The sequence below is a fragment of the Brassica napus genome, chromosome A9 (genome assembly GCF_020379485.1).
Source record: "Brassica napus cultivar Da-Ae chromosome A9, Da-Ae, whole genome shotgun sequence".
Taxonomy (NCBI): Eukaryota; Viridiplantae; Streptophyta; class Magnoliopsida; order Brassicales; family Brassicaceae; genus Brassica; species Brassica napus.
In genome coordinates this window covers 32693399-32718168 of record NC_063442.1, presented here as the reverse complement: position 1 = coordinate 32718168, position 24770 = coordinate 32693399, and the positions used below count along the sequence as shown (strand labels likewise).

The following is a 24770-nucleotide window of genomic DNA, read 5'->3' as shown; positions in this document are numbered from 1 at the left end:
AATGAACTTTTAGTCAAACCATTGGACCAAAGGAACTTCCACGATTCCGATTGAGTTTAAATCCCAAAATTTTATTATTATTATTTACAAAAAATTAATAAAATAAGTTTATAGGAACTTTAACATTATACAAATGAAATCATACATTTAAATAACAATAAAATATCTGCTATAAAATTATCGATATAATAACTTTTACAATTTGTAAAAGCATTAACAGGTTATTTTCTCCAAAAAAAAAATTCAGATCAAAAATATCTAATTGTAAAAATTCTCAAAAAATCAGTGAAGAGTTACTCTTTACCTTATTGCGTAATTGCTGGATCTTTAGGCGTTTATATTGTGTATTTGTTTAATTTTATAAGTTTTCAATTATATATGTACCATCATCTGAATCATGTTTTTTTTTTTATAAAGCTGAAACTTAGGACTTCATTATCAAAAATCTGGAAGTTGTAAACATTAACCAATAATAAATTGACCTAGTGGTTGAAATTTTTGGATATATAAGGGATTGGAAATGATATGTTTTCTTAAGCAGAGTTACTTTGTGAGTGCTCTAGGATAATTTTAATGATTTATTTTACTATTTTATTTAGTGAAATAGTCCATGATTTTTGATGGTCTGATCCATATAATGTGCTATGGATCTATTTTTTGAATGAGGTACTATGTGCTATGGATCTTTTCACGTGTAGCTCCTTCAAGTGGTCTATCTGGATCCACATCTTGCTTATTAATTTGTAATGTTACATCATTCCAAAATACGAAATCAACAATAAACTCATCTCATTTAAACTATACTCTTCCAAATCTTACAGGTTTATGTTACTCGCTTCCTCATGTTTGACCTCATCTTGGCCATCGTCGATCTTCTTGGCTTTTAATAACTCGACCAAACCTTCAAGAACCTTATCAACACGATCATTCCTCGTAACCTGTTCATCCACCACTTCGTTTTTCTTAACCTCCGAATCTTTACCCTTAGTGGTCTTGTCCTTGTTCTCCAATTCTTTCTCTTCCTTCTTGGCTTTCTCTTCTTCGTTTTGGATCTTTTTCACTTTCAAGAACTCAACTAAACCTTCAAGAACTTTATCAACCGTGTCATTCTTCATGAGTTGTTCCGCCACCTCAGCAGGACTAACCTCGGTTGCCTCAATACCTTCCCCGATCTTGCTGAAAAGCTTATGTTCTTTGATCTCTAAATAGTTTGAAGCAAGAACTTTGAAAGTACTCGGTGTGCAGTAGGACATGTGAATGTGCATATCCATGCGTCCTGGCCTCAACAACGCTGCATCCAGTTTCTCTTTGTAATTGGTCGTGAATATTATGATCCTTTCATCGCCACAACTTGACCATAGACCATCAATAAAATTTAGTAGTCCAGAGAGTGTCACCTTTTTGTAACGTGGGTCATTACTTTCTTCGGACTCACGTGGAGGTTCATCAGCTGCCCTATCTTTCAACTCGATTGAACAGTCGATATCTTCCACAACAAGAATAGAGCGGTTAGCAGTAGCAATCAGCAATCTCCGTAGCTCGGAGTTGTTGCTAACCGCGGTCAACTCTAGGTCATAAACATCAAAGTTGAGATGATTAGCCATGGCTGCGATCAAGCTTGACTTCCCTGTACCTGGTGGACCGTACAACAAGTAACCTCTCTTCCAAGCTTTACCAACCCTTTTATAGAAGTCCCTTCGCTTCACAAACTGGTCAAGATCGTCCATCACGTTTCTCTTGACATCTGAATCCATTGCTATGGTCTTGAAGGAAGAAGGATGGTCAAGAATCACAGAGGTCCAAGCCTCTGAGTAGTTCCCATACATGTTATCTGGGTCAAGAGTAAAGATCTTGAGTGTTTTCTTTTCTTGCTTCACCACCGCAGCTCTTTTGACCATGAATGGCAAGTAAGACTCAAGAGCCATGTCCTTGAACTTCTTGTGGAAGCTGAGCTCGAATGATCTGACTTCTGATTTGAGTGTGGAGTTTAGATCCCGTGGGTTGTGGAAGTTCTTGGACTCAACATGGCGGCAATGGAGAACCCACCGGAACTTGACGCCGTTGAAGGTATCCACAACTTCCTCGTCACGTTCCACGGTGACGTTGTAGTTGTTTTCTTTCTCGTGTTTACTCACTTTGATTCTTTTGTTTGAAGGAGAGATCTTGGTGGCTAGATAGGCCTCTGCGGCCTCGTAGACTTCGTTGTGTACAAACCCTTCAAACTCTTCGATGACTATTGTCATTTGAGATGAGAAGTAGCCAAAGATAATGCGGAAGCCATAAGAGATGTATTGGTGCACCTCGTCTGGCAAATAGTCTTGGACTAGTGATTTAGCTAGCATTGCGGTTGCAGCCACTGATGCGGCGGTTGTGAGAACCGTCTTAGCCGTGGCTAGACGGGTTTCCGCGGAAGAAGAGTCAGAGGAACTCATTTTCTTTGGCTTTGGGGTGTCTTTGTTCTGAGTACCCAGAACTCATATTTATTATTAGTGGGAACCATGGACTAATAGAAGCAAGGAATAAGCGAGGATCATTTCGTTGCAACAACGTCGAAGTTTCTTTCTAATAAAATAATTAAAAAGACAAAGAAAAGTTGAGTTCTAGTGGGGGTCCCATGACTTGGTCATGTGGTTTTTCTGATTTGTCGACATGAGAAAAGAACGTGCTTCAAACGAAAATTAGAAATAAATAGTAAACAAAGACTGACTTAACGTGTGGGTCATTCTTCTATTAAAGGTAATCTTAGAGAAAATATAGCGACTTGTATATTATTATCACAATCAACTCCAAATCATGTAAAAGAACAAAATGTTTGAATCAAATATAATTTTAATTGCTTTGAAGATCTGGCGTGGTACTAGTTTGAATAAGCTATATATATGCATTTATTTTATAGGAAAACAACAACTTCCAATGGAGGAATACAAATAGCAAACGATATCAAGTAGTTACAGTAAATTCCAAAAATCAAATATTACAGATGGGTGACTCTATAACTTATTTGTAAGAGAATTGACATATACGTTTGAATTTGAAATTATAATTGCATGGATATTGTATTAAACCCATTAAATTGTGATAGGCAATATAAGAGATATTATATAAGAGATATTGATTTTTGTTTTTTAATATGGTTGATACTCGTTTCTTAAAGTCCAACAATTCACTAATTTGCTTATAAAAGATTAAAAGACATTGAATTTAAATTTAAATATAAAAAATGTATAGATCTACTATGTATATTCAAACTGAAAGTAGAATCTAAAATTTTATAAATACACTACGTGATAGTATATGCTTTTGTCTACTTGATATTCTTAACTAAACTTAATTAATAACGTTGACTTAATAATTTAACACTTATACATATTGAATTTAAAATCATATTCATAAAATATTAGTATCAAAGTCCATAAAATTACGCTGCAAAATCTTATATATTAAAAGAGAAGTCACAACTTTGACTCATGTGTGATTTAAAAAAAAATGGACTTAATGGACTTATCACTAGAAAGTCATGTTAAATTTAATTTCTAATATTATCATTATTATAGATCTAAATAACTCACTTTCTAGATTATAGGAACTAAATAATATGTCTACTACATTATAAGAACTAAATAATTATCAATCTTTTTTTAGCAAAAAAAAACGTGATCTGGAAACAACCAATTCAATAAAAAAATATACGATAAAATTATTATGTTTTAAAAATATACGATAAAATTATATTAATATATACCAATATAGAATTGAAAACAAAATGTTTATATAAAAATAAATGAAAATAAAAACCCGTGCGGTTGCGCGGGTCGAGATCTAGTGTGTATATTAAAATCGTTGACAAAAAAATGCATGTGTATTAAAATCTAGACTTCAATATAAATATTTATGTTATGTTCTATATCGTGAGTGTTATAATATTGAACAAGACTTAGGTTTACCCCTAAGGTGAATCTTTAAATTCACATTTCTCTTTTATTACCAATTAAAATGCCACATAGATTAATAATAAAATATATTATTTTCTAAAAAAAAATCTAACATAATTGAAAAAAATAATGACACTCATTTAATGACACTAACGCTACTAACTAAACCTTAAATCTTAAATTCTATATTTTAAACCTTAAATCTAAACTCTAAACCCTAAATTCTAAATTCTAAACTCAAACTCTAAACCCTAAACCCAAACCCTATATCTTAAACCCATATCCTAAATCCTAAACTCAAACCGTAAAATCAAAACCCCAACCCTAAACCTTAAACTCAAACCCTAGATCCTAAACTCAAACCTAAACTCTAAACCCAAATCTTAAACCCTAAAAAACAACATCAACATTAACCCAAACCTTTAGGATATAGGATTTGGGTTCGGGGTTTACAATTTGAGTTTAGGATGTAGGGATTAGGTTTAGATATATGGTTTGAGTTTAGAGTCTATGATTTGAGTTTAGGATATAGAGTTTGGGTTTAGGGTTTAGGATTTGGGTTTAAGATATAGGGTTTGGGTTTACGGTTTACGGTTTGGGTTTAGGGTTTAGGATTTAGGTTTAGGGTTTAGGGTATATATTTAAAGTTTAGGGTTTAGTTAGTGGCGTTAGCATCATTAAAATTGACGTTATTAGTTTTTTCAATTATTTCAGATTTTTTAAATAAAATTTATTTATTTTATTATTAATTTAGGTGGCATTTTGATTGGTAATAAGTAAAGATGTGAATTTAAGGTGAACCTAAGTCTTGTTAACAAGCACGAATCGGAATGCTGCGCGTAGACGGAGAGTCTAGCTCCTCATTGTGGACCTTGTTGCTAAGAATGCTAATATCATATTAATGATGTATAGATTTTACAAAAGTTAAATCTAAAGTTACTCTATCAAGGCAAAAGAAAGAAAAACAAGATAGAGCAAAATCGGTTAAGACGGCAACACCCAAACCTTTCGGTCCTTTACTCCTTTCTATACGTTGACCTTTGACCCGCACGATAGACTAATTAAGAGCAAGTCACGGTAGGTCACACACCACCATTAAGCCTGCTTGTATGGAAGGAGACCTTTATCAATGACAAACGAAGGATAAAAGGCTATGGTCTACTGAACAATCATAAATTATTGTCGATGACGATGTATAAAGGATCTGAGTTCCATCCCATTAAAACATAATTATGTTTTAGTTGTATACTAGGTAATAATTCATGTCATGAGCGAAAAATTTTCAATTTATACAATTACAATTTTTTTTCTTTCAAATTAAGCATGAAGATGGTTTGTGTAAATCTTTTTTCTTGTTTAAAACATGTATAAATAGTGAATGGCAGATTATGTATATTATGTTTATCTTTCTGTTGTTCATTTTTTAATTACATAAAAACACTCAGACTAATAATAATGTGATTTTTTTTTTAATGTGATACATAAGGGGAATGTGTGTTCACTGATCTTTCAAAAAAAATATTTACCATTTATCTGTTCAAAATAGTTTTGGTTTATCTTATTTACATCACCTATATTTTAATATGTACAATCTATTAAAACATAATCACAAAGTTGGATTCAACTTGATTCTAGGTAGAATATTTTTTAAAAAATATACTTTATATATTTCTCTTAACCTATACTATTACTAACTACTCACATTTAAATATAGCCTAACAGTAGCTACAAATATCTGCAATTGTTTTTGAAATAATATGAACTTCCATATTTTACTAACTAAAGATTCTGAAAAACCCAATTAGATTTACTTAATCTTTAATATTATATTTCCTAAATCATTTTTAAAATATTTTCAATATCCAGTCAAAAATATTTACTGCCAAATATGAAGTATTGGTATTGGTTCTTACATTTTAGATGTGTCACAATATAACTAATTGTATTCAAAAGATATGTACCGAGCAAGGTAATATGATTGTTTTTGGTACAAATATCTAAATCTGTTTCAGATACATTTATTATTGAGATATTTTTAGGTTCATATACATCAAAACCAAACTCATCCAGATCCAGAAAGACCCAACTCAAAATCCACACATAAATTTATAATACTCAAGCGGAGCCTAACTAAAAAAATCATACCCGAAAGAAACAATATGTACCTAAATAGATAGCCAATGTTCATGCCTAACTGATTTTATAAACTAATTAAAAAATTATTTCTATGTGTTTAGCTAAATTAAGTGATGTAGAAAGAGTTTTTTATTTAGTAAAATAATTATACGCCGTGAAAAATTAAGTGAAAATAAATGTAATACATTTTTATTATTTTGTAAGTTATTTTAGTCACAAAAATATGTCTTTGAATTATGTTTTTGGCTACGTAATTTTCAACGATTGAAACTAAAATAAATACAGTTTTAATCAAACAAACTTAACCAGACGTTTAACTATATGCAAAACCTAGTTATTTATATTTTTAATTTTATAATTGGCACAAAGTTAATGTTGAAAACTAATAAACAAAAATATGTACTATTATTTTTATGGTTATATAATTAGTGATGTGATGTATTTTAAGGAAATATAATTAATGAAATTATTAAACTGAGTGAAATATGAAAAAAAATTTAATATAATTATATTAATGAAAATACTAAAGGGACACTATACTTCTATTTTATACTGCTATTCATGTTTTCAAACAATTTTTATTTATACTGATATCTATGTTTCCAAACAATTTCAAAAGATATTTTAGTTTTAATAATATAAACTAGAGACTGTTCTGCGCATCCGTGCGGATATTGGTTCTTACATTTTTATGCATTGATTTTTTTATAATTATATATTTTACATGGTTCGTAATATAACTAATTGTATTCAAAAAACCTGGACTGAATCGGATAATATGGTTATTTTTGGTACAAATATCCGAGCCCGTTTCAGATATATTTGTTATTGATATATTTTTAGGTTCCTATGCATCAAAACTGAACTCTTCCAGACCCAGAAGGACTCAATTCAAACCCACACATAAATTTATAATATTCAAGTGGACCTAATTAAAACAAAAAGATATCCGAAAATAATAACTTGTACCTAAATTGATAGCCAATTGTCATATACCTAACTGATTTTATAAACTAATAAAAATGATTCTCTCTATGTATTTGGCTAAATTAAGTGAAATAGAAAGAGTTATTTTATTTAGTAAAATAATTATATGGAGCAAAAAAATAAGTGACAATAAATGTCATACATTTTTATTATTTTGATTTAAGTTATTTTTTATTCACAAAAATATTTGTTTCAATTATGTTTTTGGCTACGTAATTTGCACCGATTGAAACTAAAAAAAAAGTTTTAGTAAAACAAACTTAACCGAACGTTTAACCATATGAAAAATCCAGTTATTTTAGATTTTTTATTTTATAATTGATACAAAGTTAATGTGGATTAACTAATAAATAAAAATGTGCACTATATTATTATGGTAATATAATTAATAATGTGATGTATTTTTAAGATAATAATTAATAAAATTGTTAAACTGAGTGAAATATGGAAATACAATTAGTGTACTTATATTAATAACATTATTAAAAAATAATATACTTTTTTTATACTGATATTCATGTTTTCAAACAATTTTTATTTATACTGCTCTTTATGTTTCCAAACAGTATCAAAAGATACTCCAGTTTTAATAATAGAGATGTAACGATGTTTGTTATGAATAATATACAGTACGACAATGGTTTGGTCTCTTTGAATATGAGAACATGTTTATTGCAAGTCTCTTAGGTTGGAATTCTTAGCGTAATATAAAATACGGTCTCTTAGCTTTTAACTAAAAAAGCTAAGAGAGATCTCTTAAATAAGAGATATAAGAGCATCAGCAATGCTAGAAACTTTTTTTGATTCTTAAGGTAAAAAGTAGGTTAAGAAACTTTGTTAAGAAACTTGGTTAGAAATGAAGATTATTGGTAGAAACCTTTTTTGGTTCTTAGTTTTAATTTTTATTTTTTTAATTATTTGTGTAGTAAATAAAACATATAACATAGATAATTGAAAACATAAGAAAGTACAAAGTTAAAAGAAAAATTACAAAGTTGGAAAAAAAAATTACAAAGTTGAAAAAACATTAAAAATGCAAATTACAATATTTTTATTCAATTCATAAAAAGTTAAAGATAAAAAGTTATTATTCATCTCCAAATTTATCCCATAGATGTTCGATCAAATCATGTTTTAGTTGTCTATGGACTGGTCTATCCCGAACTCTAGCTCGGCGATCAAGTGCATCGAAAAGCTCAGTAGGCATCTTGACGCAAAAAGAAATATCCTGATCGTGAAATGTCTCATCTCGAGTATCCGTACGTTCTTCATCTTCGACAATCATATTATGGAGTATGATACAAGCTCTCATAATTTTTGATATCTTCGATTTACTCCATAACTTTGATGGATTTTTAATAACGGCGAATCTAGCTTGCAGGACTCCGAAGGCACGCTCAACATCTTTTCGGGCAGATTCGTGTCTTTTTGCAAATAATGAATCTTTTTCACCCTGTGGGAGACTAATAGATTTAATAAATGTCGCCCATTCCGGATAAATACCATCTGTAAGATAATAGGCCAAATCGTACTCCCTGCCGTTGACATTGTAATTGACTTTGGGAGCAATTCCGTTAATAATGTCATCAAAAACAGGTGATCGATCAAGAATATTAAGATCGTTCATAGTACCTGGAGTTCCTAAAAAGGTGTGCCATATCCAGAGGTCATAAGAAGCCACGGCCTCCAACACAATAGTTGGTTTATCTGTTCCTCGGGAATACATACCTTTCCAAGAGGTGGGGCAATTCTTCTACTCCCAGTGCATACAGTCGATGCTTCCAATCATCCCGGGAAATCCACGTTCTTCTCCCTTGTGTAGTAGCCTTTCAAGATCTTCGGGTGTTGGACGTCTTAGGTACTCATCGCCAAACAAGTCGATGATTGCGGCAGTAAAATTGTGCAAGCAATTCCGAGCTGTTGATTCACCAAGTCTGACATATTCGTCCACCGTATCAGCCCCACCCCCATATGCTAATTGACGTATTGCTGCTGTGCATTTCTGGAGCGGTGATAGACTACGCCTTCCGACTGCATCTTCCGTTGCAGCAAAATACTCCACTTCCGTAGAGAGGCGATGCACAATCCGCATGAACAATGACTTGCTCATTCGAAATCGTCGGCGGAATATATTGGAAGGATATGTAGGAGTTTCAAAAAAATAATCATTCCATAGCTGGATGTCGCCTTCTTCGCGGTGTCTTTCAATAAAAATACGTTTTTTCTGTTTTTGGGTTCGGACAACATTTCGGGGATTTCTAATAATTCTTCAAATAGAGATTCAAATTCAGCATCATCTTCATCATTTTTATGGTAATGATAATGTGATGAACCAGCCATTTGAAATGAAAAAAAAAACTTAATTTTTAATCTGATTTTTAAGAGAGATAGAAGACGGATGAAGTTGTGAAGTAAATGTGATGAAGTTCTCTTCTACTTATAGTGTGATAGTGAGTAGATATTTTACTAGCCTATGTCTCACCCGTGATGTCATGTACCTTGTGACACTAGTTTTTTTTGTTGGGATATAGGGGTCATGGATTGCTTGTGACACGAGTTTGTTGTTTTGTTGGGATATAGGGGTCACGGGTTGCTTGTGTACAAAATTAATACTTGCCGACATCACAGCTTATAATACTTGTACAAAAACAGTCACATAAACTATTACATATTCATCCGAGCAAATTACAATAAACACAGCTTATAATACTTGTACAAAAACAGACACATAAACAGACACATAAACTAATAAACACAGCTTATCATACGAGCTTGATACAATAATACAATAATATAACATCCGAGCTTGTTACAATAATACAACATCTCATACAACATCCCATAGAACATCCAATACAACATACAATAATACATCATTGCTCTCCTAATAAACCGACCTCACCACCTAAACTATTGCATATTCATCTTCTCAAAATACCACATTATACATTGTTACTTAAACATTACAACCAAACCTATTGCCACAAGAAGAACGAACACTAAACCAACAACCATGTCAAATCTCTTGTTCAACCTAGAATTCTTGTTACCTAGCTCAGAAACAATCAACTCTAACTTAGCCACCTTCTGCTCTGTTTCATAGTCACTCATAATGGTTAGAGAGTCAACCTTTTCAGCGAGCTCAAGTGTGTGTCTATCCCTTGCTCTCATCTCCTCCATAACCGCGAGGTCCCATGACTTCCAAACAAGACACTCGCCATCATCAATGTTCTCACATGTGTAATATCTTCTGCCTGGATCAGAGCGGTTTGTAGCAAGAATAGGTTGAGCTCCACAGTAGCAGATTTGTGGGAAACCAAACTCGACTTCGGGTTGAGGAGGATACTGATGTGGTTCGGGGAACTCTGAGTGGCCTAGCTCTGCTTGATCACGCCGAATGAGCTCCTCTGTAGAGCTATACCCACTGCTGTCTCTTGAGTTCCCACCATAGTCCTCGGACTCTGATGGCTGACTATAGCTATAACGACGTCCCATTGCTCTCTTAACCTGAAAAAAATTCACCAAAACATTTTTATATGTGAGAAACCTGTGCAAATAATAGATAAAACCACACACATATTAAACATAGATAAAACATTCTCTAACATAGATAAAACATAGATAAAACATATGTGAGAAACCAGTGCAAACAAAGATAAAACATATATAAAAAAGACTGAAAGACATTGCAAGTGGAAAAAAATGCAAGATTAATATATGAACTACATTAATATTAAAGCTGAAGCAAACAGAGAGTGGTACTACAGTCATTTCAAGCATTTAAACACAGCAACTAATAAACAGGAAGCAAATAAACAGGATTCAAATAAACAGGAAGCAAATAAACTTAGAACAACAGTTCGAGTAGCTTGTTCTTCACCACTTCTTCAGCCTCACTAAGTGGTTATTTTCTTTGTAGGAGTGTGTCTAGGATTGCAAGCTTGGAGAGTCTCTCCCTCCCTGCCAAATCCTCCCTCTTGATTTCCCAAACGCGGTCATAGTCAACCTGAGCCTTTCCTTTACCACCATTCCTTCTTGCTTTTGCCGCTTTGACACCTTCCGGGCGTATATCCTCATCACCAACATTGGGGCTTGAAGGGTTGGAAGCGTCCTCACCAGTTTTCCTCTTACCATTGGCACCGGGTTTAGAAGTGTTGAGTGAAATCCATTTCTGTTCAAACCTCAACACACACCATGCATGCTCAAGGTTGAACTTTAGGGAGTAATCAGCAAAGTAGATTTCATGAGCGAGTTTCAACACATCAGTCTCACTCTGGCCGCTGCTTTGTTGTCTCTCAGCCGCTGCATACGCCCCACAGAACTTATTTGTCAGTTCATTGATCTTGTGCCACCTGTGCTTCAAGTTGAGATAACCTCTCTTGTCACCAGTAGCTTTAGCATGAGGACTTTCAGCATAGTATTCTGCAACACGTAACCAAAAAGTCCCTAACTTTTGACCATTTCCAACTATGATATCTTTAGAAGTGTTAAGCCATCCACTGATGAGGACCTCATCATCGGCTGGGCTCCATTTTTTTCTCTCCCTACGCTCCACTGGTGTCTCTTGAGATTCAGATGGAGCCTCATCATAATGTTGGCTAGCGAAGGGAGGGATTTCGGAATCTCCTATGTTGATACTAGATGGGAAACTCTCAAAGGGAAAGTTTGAATGGAGAACACTGTCATTTTGAGAGTTCAAAAGGTCCACATAGCTAGAGGACTGGCTATATGGTGCCCTTGGATCCATTTGAAAGAGAACAGAGAGGGGCGAATTAAAAAGATTGAGAATGAGAAGGTTGTTGTATGAATGAAGAGTGACAGAAGCCAAGGGATGGGGTTTTATAAGTGGAAAAATATTACTAGCAATAAGTTACTATATTAAAGACCTAACCATAAACGAGTATCCATCTAATCACAACTTATTACACTACCATCAAAGCCTAGAGGAAAATTAAATATCTGGATGTTTTCATTAAAATCAAACTTCACTTTATTCATATATAGTTCACATCAAACTAAACTAAGTGTTAAACATGAGAACTATTCTTCTAACTATTGCATTTCGGTTGAGAACAAACTAAACTCATATCACGCAAATCAATTCCATTTCAGCTACCAGGTAACATAATTAATGCTCAAAGACACAATTACAAGGAAACCACACATCACTCAATGAATTCTCAAGCAATACCCGAAGTTCTGTCATTCTATTATTTTTAAAAAATAAATCCAAACACTCAATGCAAAATACAATACCACATCAAAGAATGAATGGTGAAGACAATGAAATCAAATAATTAACAAGGGTTTTAAAAATATTTGGAATGCTGAAACACATTTTCACCAATGGGTTTTTTAAAAAATCGTGATCAAAGTTGCCATCAAACACATACATACAGCAGACATAGTTTCAATTTATTTGTATTTAAGCGACATTACAGTGTCTGTAAATCATGCTATACGAGGATAAAGAACAAGGAAACACAGTTACGAAAATAAACCATGAGATCAATCACCAATTTTAACAAAAGTTCAATCACGAACCTACAATCACATATATACGACCCTAATTTTCAATACCAATCACCAACCTCTAGCAAAACCCCTACCTTTCAATCGACAGAAACCCTAATTTTAACCCTAAAAAAAATTAGGGTTACATACAATCAAATCGAAAAACGCGGACAGAGGAGTGAGAGATACCTCGTTGACAATCGAATAGGCAGAGAGATGGGTCGAATCAGCTGTTGGTTCAAATCGGGGGAGAGATCGATGTTGACAGAGGATCACGGCTTTGGTCTCGATTCGATATGTGAGCGGTGGATTCGGTATGTCAGACCTTGATCCGGTATGTGAGCGGCTCGATTCGGTATCTGAGAGGAGATCGCCTCGAGAGAGAGAGATAACGCCGACACTGAGAGGAGAGAAGAGAGATCGTTCGTATCACCGTCGTAGGGATACAGAGGCCTCGATAAGTAGACTTTGAGGGGTCGATTCGCCGTTGTTACAACCGGAACACGGGTTCGGTCTCAAGAGATACAGATATCGCACGGGAGAGAGACAAGGGAGAAAAGAGAAGAAAGAAGAGAGAATGGAGTTGATTTGTTTTGCTCCCTCTCACGCGTCTTTCTTTCGGTCTCGCCTAGGTGACACGTGCCTCCACAAACCACATATAAACGTTTCTTAATTAACAAACAAAATCTGCGTTTATAACCATTTTTGATTTAAATTCATCCTTTTAATTGCTAAGAAATCTCGCTATATACAGCGATGCTGTTGCTCTAAGAAACGTCTCTTAGTTTTTTAGTTAAAAACTAAAAGACTGTATTTTATATTACGCTAATGAGATCTCAGGTTTTAACATCAGTTTCTATTTCCTTCCGACTTCACAAAAAAATAATGCCAAAATTCAGTCCTTGTTGACGATATTGGAGATTTGTTTGTTATATACTTCTGAAATTTAATACCAATATGTAAATGTTGTTGGTCTGGCTACTGAAAATGTAACCCCGCCCACTGAAATTGCATATAGAGGCCAAGAACAATGATGTGTTCCACAACTTATATATCAGGTAGCTATTTATTCATAATGGACGTAAATGTCGTTTTGGCGAAAATAACTTGAAAGCAAAGGAATAAAACACAAAAAGTTTTCTTTTAGCAATCTCACATTCAAAATTAGAAGAAACCAATACTAGTATTATACTATTATATAACTGACATGAAGTTCACCAATTAGTTGAAGCTAACCTGGCTCGGGACTTGATCCAAGATATACAAGTCAAAGAACCATTATTTTAATAGGCTGTCTTAGGGCTGGACAAAAAAACCGAATCCGAAAAACCAAACCGAACCCGACCCGAAAAAGTAGAACCGAACCCGAACCGAAATTAATTAAATATCCGAACGGGTTTAAATTTTGGTATTTAAAGAACCGGAACCGAACCCGACCCGAACCGAAGTATTCCGGGTACCCGAATGTATCTGAAATTGATTTCTATATCCCCTTATATAAATATATTTTAGATTTAATGTCTATTAAAAACATTCAAAATATATAAGATATTTTTAAATTGTCTAAAATACTTGAAAATATATACTAATAGTCAAAAGTAAATGTCTAAAATAGCTAAAATATACTCAAAACATCAAAAATATTTAAAATATCTACTGATTATCTATCCAAATATTCAAACCAAATCAAATTATATGTTAAGTTTAGGTACTTTGACATATGTTATTCAAAGTTATATGTAATATAATATTTTGTTTAGAGATTTTGAGAAATTTAAAGTATATAATAAATTTTAAATTTTAAAAAATAATTTTAATGGGTTATCCGAACCGAACCGAACCCGCAAAGATCCGAACCGAACCCGAACCGAAACTTAGAAGAATGGGACTGAAATCTTTGACCCCGAAAACCCGAAATCCAAATAGATCCGAATCGAACCCGAATGGGTACCCGAACGCCCACCCCTAAGCTGTCTTATAAATCTTATATGTGAAATAAGATAACCAATAGTATATTATCTAAAACATATGAGCATTTGTATTTATTTCCAACTGATTTTAGTTGGAAACCCATACTTTTAAAAATGTTTGATAGTAAATTTTTTATAAGGCAGTTCCATTGATGTCAATAGTTAAAAATATAAAGAATGAAAGCAAGTTAGTGAGATTGGGTACCTCGGACACTAGATCAAGGATGCAATCGGATAACAACGACCAAACCTGAAAACAATCTTTGGATAAAGGATCAGAAACCTTTCTTCCCACGAACGTGAGAACCATCTGCCCATTAGGCACTATCTCTTCTGAACGCATTCTTAAGAACAACGAGAAATCATTCTTGAACTGATTCAAATAACTTTTGTAGACATCTGGAGGGGATGTATCATTGATATGGATGCTTGTATTGTTGTTCTCGAGACCATCAGGGACCTTAGAAAGCCAATGGAGACTAAAAGATGAATGAGCAAGATGAAGAGACATGCTTGGGAACAGCCTTGAATAGAAAGATTTTGGGACTCCTGACACGAAGCACTTTCCTTTGACCTCAATCTTCAGCTTCTCTAGAAAGGAAGGTACCAACTTGAAGGTAGTGTTGAAGTCGTTATGTGGAAGATCGTTCAGACAACACTCGATCTCTGGTGCGTTGAGTCGACCTTTTTGATGGTATGATTGTATTATCGTGTTGACAATCTCGGACATGGCAAACAACGTGTTTCTTCCAGAAGAACAACCAGCCACTTTGATGTATTCGAGATAGTCCAAATTCATTAACATTTCTATGAAGCTCTCTATCACCACATGTTCTATCTCGGAGAAAACACTTCTCTATAAAAAAAAACATATATCATTGTCAAAGTAAGGGATCTTGTTCTTGTATTCTTCATAAAGTGATTTAGTTACCTGATAATGAGAATTGGTATCGTAACTGTGTTCACCATTTCCCTCTTTCATACTAAGAGCATCCACCAAAGGGTCCCTGATTAACATATAAACAAACTTTTTTCAGTCAGATGGGTTAATTACAACTTGAGACCTGATTTATTTACATACCCACGTACTCATTTTACAATATGTACATCAATTCACAAAAGTGTAGAACAAAAGCATATGGTTTACCTTGAAGCAGACATGATAATGGCTTTGAGGAACTGGCTTTTGTTTAGTATTCTGTTTTACTCAAAAGCTCAGAATTTGTTATAGGTGGAAACTGAAGAAACTAAAATCATCACTTGTGGGAATCTCTAAAATTAGTGAAGATCTCGTTTGCTACAATTAGTCCTCGTAAAATTACGTCAGGCATGCAGAGAAGGTTTACCAGTCTTAGATTCTGACCAACCGGACAAAACTTTGTTGTACGTTACATTTTTATTGTGCAATTATTTTATAACAATAATAAATAATTTAAATACTTTTACTTTGGTTTTTTCAGCTTTGGGGTTCGAAGGCAATCAAAGGCTACTTCCCCGACGCTCATCCGAACTGGAAATTGATTTCGTTGTAAGTTACTATTAATTATATAAACTTTTTTTTATTACAACTTTTTATTATTTTTAAACTAATTATTAATCTAATTTGTTCTGTTACAGCAAAAATATCATTGGTCCGTAGGGATGAACGAGAGGGTGAAAAAAGCGTTTGTCGGGAAGGCGAAAGGTCGATTGTTAGCCACGGTATCCAACTGGAATGATGATTGGATCGTGAAGGGTTATGAGCAGAGAAAACCCGCTGAGCTCACCAAGGAAGTGTGGGATGGCCTCATTCGTTATTGGAACCTGCCATCGTCCATTAAAGTCTCCAACATTTGCTCCGCCTCCTGTCTAACGAAAGATGGGCATGGCAACGGGCCGATGTTTCACTCTACGGGTCAGAAACCCCACATTGGTGTCCGTTTGGATATGGTAAATATTTTAATTAATTAATTTTTTTAATATATTATAACTTTTTAAAATGTTTCTTAAATGTTCTCCCGTCTCTTAAGGATCTATATGAGGACCCACAAGAACAAGGCTGGGCAATTTGTAGATCATGGGTCCGAACAAATCTACAACGATGTGGTTGCTCGGATTGAAGACCGCCAAACCCAGCTGACCCAGCAGTCCCCCGATGGAATACCGGTCACATTATCCACACCTGAAATGGATCAGATTTACGAGAAGGTAAAAGTTTAATTTTTTTTTATTATTATTATTTATTTAATCTATTTTTTTTATCACTTACATTTATCTTTTTTTTTAAAGGTTGTCTCTAAGAAAAAGGGACGTACGTTGGGGATTGGTTTTGTCAACGATGTCCCAAGGGCAACAGCGTCTTATGGTCAGTGACGGCTGATGAAATCACTCAGCTGCGTTCCGAGTTGAACTCGACGCGGTTTGCATTCACAGCTCGTATGAGTTAGTTGAGGGCTTTCTGGACCTTCTAGCGGCTGGAAATCCTCATTTGGAGACCATGTTGGCAGAGATGCTGAGACAAAATCCCGTTCTAGAGCCACCCAGCACGCATGAGGATGAGGAAGAAGTAGAGAGAAGGAGTCCAGACCTCTTCGAGGAGATGCAGAACAACAGAAAGAGGGGGGTGTTGCTAGCTCGGTAGGCGCACATGCCCCTTAGTTTTTTTTTTCTTCTTTTTATTGTATTATAAATTTGAAACTTAAATATTTATAAAATATTTTCATATGATTTCTTATTTACATTTTTAATAATTTTGAAACAAATTTAAAAATATTTTTGATTATATATTATTTTTTTAAAATAAAGAATCTAAGCAAATCCGTAGCTAAATTACGTTTAATTAGCGAGGAAATTGAAAAAATGTTAGCGAGGAATTTACTACGAAAGACACGGAGATTCGTCGTAAAGATTACGTGTAAAGAACGACGTAATCAAGCGTCTACTTTACGAGAAATTTTTTTATGTATTCTTTACGAGGAAAATGTTTACGTAGTTTTTACGAGGAAATAGTTTACGTGGCTTTTACGACGAAACCTTTCACTTTACGGCGAATTAGCGAGGAAATATATGTTACGAAGAATGTTTAACGATGAAATAGCTTTCGTAGTTATTTCGTCATAAACTCTATTTTATGACGAAATAACCACGAAAACCGTCGTTGTGAGTTCTCATTGTTGTCGTCTCTTTGGTCTAATTAAGTGGTTAAGAGGCAGCTTATCATGGGTAGTAGGATGAGTTTGTACTTATTGAGGTGGAATTATAACTGAGTTTTATATTGTATAGCGTAGAATCAAAATGTGTATCCAAATGTGTGATTCTAGATTTCTCTGTTTATAAATGTGGTTGAATCACTTGCATTGTCAAAATCATGTACTCTCATATTGACTAATAAAGAGTTGATATGTAAGCACAAAAAAAGTTATAAAATTAGATTTTTATTTTTCTAATTAAGAAATTTCATCCAAACATTATAAAATCACTAAAAACTTCTAAAATTCAAGATTTATTTTTTTCAACAACAGTAGATTTCAAATATTTTATGAAATGTCAAGTTCAGTAACACACTAAACTTTAAATGAAATTTTAAACTTCTTATTTGAATAACAATCGATTTGTCATCTAAAAACAATTCACATCAAATTTTCAGTTGAATACATATTATTCCTAATCCTTCTTAATCTATTTGATATGGACCATTGCCATTTAGACAACTTATAAATCTAGTTCTCAATGTATCTTTTTGTCGACCCTTGATATAAATGTGGGCCAAATAAATATAAGCTATACGACAATTCGTAGGCTTGGGTTTATTTGTATAATACATCTACGTACTATATACATTGATTGACGTCAACATCCTTATCTTTCCTGTTTTCGTTCATGCATCCATGATATGGATAATAACGCATGTCTTGGCTCCTTTTTATTTTTATTTAAATGAAAAATCAAGGAAGTTCTCGTTCATAAGCTCCCAAAGATGTTAGCCTGAGGTGAAAAATTAAGTTCTTTGGAACAGTGAAAAAAGCTTAATGCATGCAAATATTCCTCGTAAATTATTTTCTTTGTTTTTCACTATAAATCAACGTAATCCAGGACAATTTTTTTTTTATAATTAACTGCGTGTGTTATGTGATAAGTATAAAATCTATCTCTAATATGTAATTTTAGGTTGTCAAGTTTATCAAAACATTAGCTAATCAACTTAAAAGTGCAGTGATGGTGAATGAATCCAACAACCACAATAGCAATAATAGCCTATAGCCGTTCGTGGTGGAAACAATCATCTTTGTTGCTGATCTCAAATAAAGATCACGAACTAACAAAAACAAATTTAAAATGCAGACAGTAATTTTTTGTAAGGCAATCGGTATTTCTATTAAATATAAGTAAAGTTTGAAAAAACAAACACAAAAGATATAGGGAAAAGGTGGAAACTGCTTTTGAAATTTTATCAGCAGAGATTACGGGTCTTGGTGAAAAAGAAAGTCACTTTTCATTTTATTTTCCTGCGTGGGTGTCTGCATAAAAGTGCATTTTTATATACTATTGCTATTCATATTATTGCACTATGATTAGTGCTAAGCCGTACCCACCGGACACTGTGCATGCGGCTTAAGCAATTATAATATTTTCAGGTTGGGATGATTTTATAGACTATCCTGACATTTAGACCATCAATCATTCCCATTAAACAATTAGAAGAGTGAAATATGTTCCTCTCCAAATCTTATACACCGTGCCCATTTTGTATGTCGTTTTATCGCGCATCTGCTTTTTCATTACTAATAGTGTTTTTCACTGAGTAGTTCACTAGTTCTTTCCTGTTTTGATGTCATCTTACAATTCAACACCCTGTTTTTAATTCGTAATATGAACTATAGATACAAGGTTATTTATTTGTTTCAGACGTATATACATACTGCAACACTTCCAATTTAATTAATACAAGATTATACATTAGATTGTATTATATTCAAAATCTATAAATATGTGCTGAAAAATGTGAATTATATATTATATATATATATATGAGGAAAAATATAGAAAATGTTATTTTGTCTCTATATATAGAAAAACAACATTTATCTATGTTTTATCTCAAAAATAAAATAAACATATTATAGATGAATACATTAGATCAAAATTTACCTCGATAATATTATTTTTTATGTTTCAAAAAATATATAAAAATTAGTTTGAGATTTTCTTAGAACGATAACATTTTTTCATAGGAAAATTATATAGTAAATAGATTTTCCGTGATATATTTAGAGTTTGGATTTTTGTAATATATATTAGTTGAGACTAAAATTGAAAACTAAGTTTTATGATGAAGATAATCAAAGACGTGTTTTAACATTATCTAGTAAATGCTTCTACTTCAATAGTGAGTAGTATGTAGGGTTTATTTGTGTAATAGGCAGATTTTAAACATAAATAAGGTGAGTGGCAATGATTTTGACACAATGCAACGTCACACATTTAGATTTCAAACTGTCCGGTTTTATCCTTGGGCTTAATAAGTCTCGAGATGCAAAAAAATAGTAAATGACTCGTGCTTTTTGTGGAGTATTTACAATCACATATAGAAACAAAGCACTTGTTCCAAATTATTTACCACATAAGTTTTAACTGTATGCAATAAAAAAGAAGAAAAAATAGTAGACATTTTAAAGTTATAGAAAGTGCACTCAAAAGAAGTAACATATGTGAATATATGTGAAGAATTGAAAGTTACAAAGTTCACATTCTATATAACCAAAATGGTGTAGAACAACCCTAGCAATTGAATAATAACAACGAAATAGCATATTACACATTGTTTAAATTTTGAAATGTCTACGATTGCATGGAAGTAGGTAATAATTACCCTATCATTTACCCAAACCTTCTATAAACTAAATCCAAAATACTAATCACTAATTCCTAAAAAGAAATATAAATCCTAACACAAATATAAAAATATGCAAATAGTACTTATGAAACATCAATAAAATAGAATAATAACAAACGAAATAACATAGTATATACTGTTCAAATTTTAAAATGTCTATGATTACATGGAATGAGATAATGCTTACCTCAACGTTAACCCAAACTTTCCATAAACTAAACTCAAAATATTAATCACTAAACCCTAAAAAAAAAATATAAACTATAATCCAAATATCACATGATATGAATCATTACTAAAATATAAACCTTAAAGTCAAATAGAATGGAGCAAAATAAATAGCATAGTACATATTGGTGAAATTATAAAATGGTTATGTTGATATGGTTATGGCTTCATGGAATGTGGTAATGCTTGCTCCAATGTCAACCCCAATAGTCCATTAATTAAACTCTATAAATCATTAAACCCAATAGGGGAATATAAACCCTAATCCAAATATCACAATATGAAAATGGTATGATTGCTCCATTGTCAACCCCAATTGTCTATAAACTAAACCTTATCAAGTAATCATTAAATCCAACACATGAATATAAAACCTTAATCCAAATATCAAAATATGAAAGTGGTAATGCTTGCCCAATATCAACCCCAATCGACCATAAACTAAACCCTAGCGACTAATCATTATATCCTACACGGAAATATAAACTCTAATCCAATATCAATTCAAATCTTCCATAAACTAAACTCAAAACTCAAAATTCAAAATATCAGACATATTCATTTTCCCTTCTACGTGAGGCATATAAAATAGACAATGTGAAAATGTAGTTGCAATCTAAAAGCAATCTACCATATTTCTCAAATGTTGCTATGCATATGGTTTTATGGAGCATGGCCCCAATGGCAACCCCGGTGGAATGTATTTCAGATGAAATAGAAACATGAAATATGTACTTTTAGAAAATAAATGTGGGATATATAAGCTAACGTGTCTGGATAGAAGAGGCCATGATGTATTTCATGGAATAAATGGTCAATAGTTGATTACAGTTATTTCATATGAAAGAGAACGAGGAAACTACGTATGGAGGAGGAGTTACCGAAGATATTTTTTCTTTTATTTTAGTTATGAATTTTAATTTTAATTTTTTGTACATTTTACCGGTTAGGGAAAAGATAATAAAGTATTATTATAGAAAAATAGCACCGTATATATAAATGTTAGGAAAATTGGTCAGACAATGAATTATATATTTTTCATAGTCTGTCTAATTTCCCTAGTAATATACTAATATGTACTCAACCAAAGGCTTACTAACTTCACTGCAACAAAAAAAAAAGAGAGAGGCGACGCTTTATTTTCTTTGATTGCACTAAAGTAATTTGGTAAAGCCAATAATGTAACGAAACATAGTTTCTACTCCAAGTTTGTTTTATTACCACTTCAGGGAAGTGACACTTGCTGAACCAATAGAAAAAGGACAAGAAATTATGTAATTATTTAAAAATTGTGAACATTAGGAGAAACAGAGAAGCGCTATTCATATTGTTCATGTTCTAAATGCAAAATCTTTAAAACAAACTTGATTCGAACATTTTAGAAGCTATACGTATTCGAACCACCAAGGAAAGGACAAAACAGAGATCGATCAATCTTCTATCCGTTAAATTTGTCCTTTCCTTACAAAACTGTGCTTGTTGGTTCGAACTCGAAGATACATACATATATAGTTATGTATATATAATATATGCACTCATTTTAGATGTGGTTATGGGATAACGACGGCGAGGGATTCTCGGCGACGGAAAATCAACTGTTTGGCGATGAATGCTTCGATCGTTTTCTGAAACTCTTCGTTTGTCAGATTATCCTCCGGAAACGGCACTTCTTCGCACTGCTTAACGGTTTCACGGCACTTCTCTGTCTCCGATCGCCGGAGCGAAGGCTTCGTCACAGCATCTTGTCTCTGTTTTTCCGATTTGCTTCTTCGATAGACTTTTGTCGGAGGAGGAGAATAATCCTTCACTACATCAGTAACCGTAACCGTTTCCTTCTCCGGTTCGGTTGTCACGTGATCTTCACGCGCCACCGTCGGAATTGAATTTGAAACCGATTCTGTTTCAGTGCCGATCATCTGTTTGTCGTAGTAAACGGTGGGCTCTTCCGGGATATCTCTAACGTCGGAAGAACTGGCGCGATTCTCACCGGATCTGATGAACACGTCGTAGATATCCGCCTCTCCTCCGCCGTCGCCACCGCTGGAGAAGACGGTGGATTTGGTGGTGAGAAGGGCGACGACGATGGAGTTACCGAGGACGAAGATGAAGAGAGGAGAGGAGACGACGCAAGCGAGACGACGGAGAAACTCGCCGGAGATACGAGCGGCGAAAGGAAGGGAGGAGAAGATCCAACAGAGCAAGAGAAGAGCGAGGCAGATCTCTGCTGCGCGGAAGAGGAAACCAATGCGCTGGAAACGATGCAGCGCCTTGGCTTTCTCTGCTTTCACGTTGGCGAAAGAGATCGAATCCATTTTTCTCGATCAGATAGAGAAATGTGAGAAGACTGAGAGAAAGTAGTTAGAAGAAGGAAGGAAGTGGACCCATGCATCTCCCCAAGCGTCTCTTTTTATAGACTTTCTTTCCCCTTTTTTGTTTTCTTTCAAATAATTGTTTTTTTTTTTGGCTAAAATTTGTCAAATCATTGTTTTAGGGGTCTAATTTTGAATTGGTATGATTATTAAACACAACAATTGTTGACCTTTCAATTCTGAAATTTTCTGTTAAAAGTTAAGTGTCAAAAGTAAAGGTTAGTATAAATTCAAGTGTATGATCACTCCAGGATAATAAAATAAAAGTAAACTCATATATTCAAGAAAATTTATATTGTGTGTTTGAACAATTTCACAGAGAAATAAAAAAGTTTGAACGAGTTAAGCTGTTATTAAACAAAACAGAGAGTAAATTAAGAAAGAGTAAATTGGACCGGGCAAAATGAAATAGTGATGTAAGAATGAATCACGTTTTCACGTGAACCGTATGGAATCCGTATATCTACCGATCTGATTACCACTTTGCTCTTTTCTTTCCTTCACCAACATTTTGGTATATTAAAAATTCAGACAAAAAAAACATTTTGGTATATATTATTACCACAAAGAAACTGATTATTTATATATCTCCCGTGCATCTCACCGTTTCATTAAAATGACACGCTACGATTTCTTTCAAAACCAGTTCTACTTTTTGTACATTTTCTATCAATAGCACAACATTAAATAGAACGGTTTAATTATACCCCTTAACAGAGAGCAAGTTTGATTTTGTTTAACGATTGATAAAACCATATACAGTATGTTATTTTCCAAAATGCATATAATCTCGACTCTTTCAAATTATATGTACATATATACTTTGGAGTGAGGTCACCTGACCCAGAAAACTTTGGTAAATTTACTATATATTTTCTACCGAAACGGTATTATGATTCCATTTTTATTTTTTTAGTTCGGTTTGTTGTATTTATATATATGCATATATAGTGAACTTGTAGGATATATCTATTTTCAGAATATATTTCATGTTAAAAATAACTTTATGTAATAATTGATTTTGCACCCGATAACAAAATATACTAACGCATAATAATTGTTACGAACATTGAACAATTAACTATCGTGCAGCAGGCCAGATATAAGTGACAAATTATAATAGAAACATCTTGTTTTGAATTTTACTTTCTCAGAAATAAAACAAATCTAGCAGTCGACTCTACGGATATTCTAAATAAACAGATATTTAATTGTATCTTGTTTTTGTTTAGCGCCTATACTCTCATACATGCAAATTGCCATAATCCCATTCGATAAAACTAATTATCACATGCAGAGGCGTGTCTACAGTGTATTAAAAAAGGCATTCGTCTCAGGCCCCCGATTAATATGACTGTTTTTAGGGCCCTAAAATTTAAAATAATTTTTAGTATAGTGGTTTAGACTTATTTAAAAAAAAAACATTTCTACGAAAATTAATTAATTCATTTTTTGAATTCATGTATTTTTTTCTATATGACATAATATAACATATTTACGTTATAAACTCATTCTTTTACAATATTAGACTTGTGTATTTGGTGAAAATAATATATCATATTAGAAAATTATTTTTAATACGGTTGTAAATAAATTTATTTTTAAAACTTGACTTAGGCCCCTAAAACTCTTCGCACGGTACTGATCACATGTGCATGAAAATAAGAACGGCGCTTACTCAACTACTAATAAACAAATATGACTATGATTAGCTTACACGTAATATCGCATTTAATACGGTCACATGGTTCCGAGAAAGATT

At 33.2% G+C, this 24770-nt stretch overlaps 3 protein-coding genes across 3 annotated transcripts; all 3 read right to left on the bottom strand.

Annotated features, from left to right (window-relative positions):
- Positions 1–699: 699 nt before the first annotated feature.
- On the bottom strand, positions 700–2473 carry LOC106451357 (protein HYPER-SENSITIVITY-RELATED 4). The gene has a single exon (XM_048741035.1). The coding sequence runs from the start codon at positions 2430–2432 to the stop codon at positions 816–818; it is 1617 nt and encodes a 538-aa protein (XP_048596992.1). The 5' UTR covers positions 2433–2473; the 3' UTR covers positions 700–815.
- Positions 2474–14449: 11976 nt separating this feature from the next.
- LOC106453606 (salicylate/benzoate carboxyl methyltransferase) lies at positions 14450–19026 on the bottom strand. Its single transcript, XM_048741033.1, has 2 exons — positions 15471–19026; positions 14450–15395 (listed from the first exon to the last, which is right to left on the bottom strand). The coding sequence occupies exons 1-2, from the start codon at positions 15555–15557 to the stop codon at positions 14673–14675; spliced, it is 810 nt and encodes a 269-aa protein (XP_048596990.1). The 5' UTR covers positions 15558–19026; the 3' UTR covers positions 14450–14672.
- A 2872-nt stretch (positions 19027–21898) lies between these two features.
- On the bottom strand, positions 21899–23049 carry LOC106454851. Its single transcript, XM_013896940.3, has one exon. The coding sequence runs from the start codon at positions 22949–22951 to the stop codon at positions 22190–22192; it is 762 nt and encodes a 253-aa protein (XP_013752394.2). The 5' UTR covers positions 22952–23049; the 3' UTR covers positions 21899–22189.
- Between the last annotated feature and the right edge of the window lie 1721 nt (positions 23050–24770).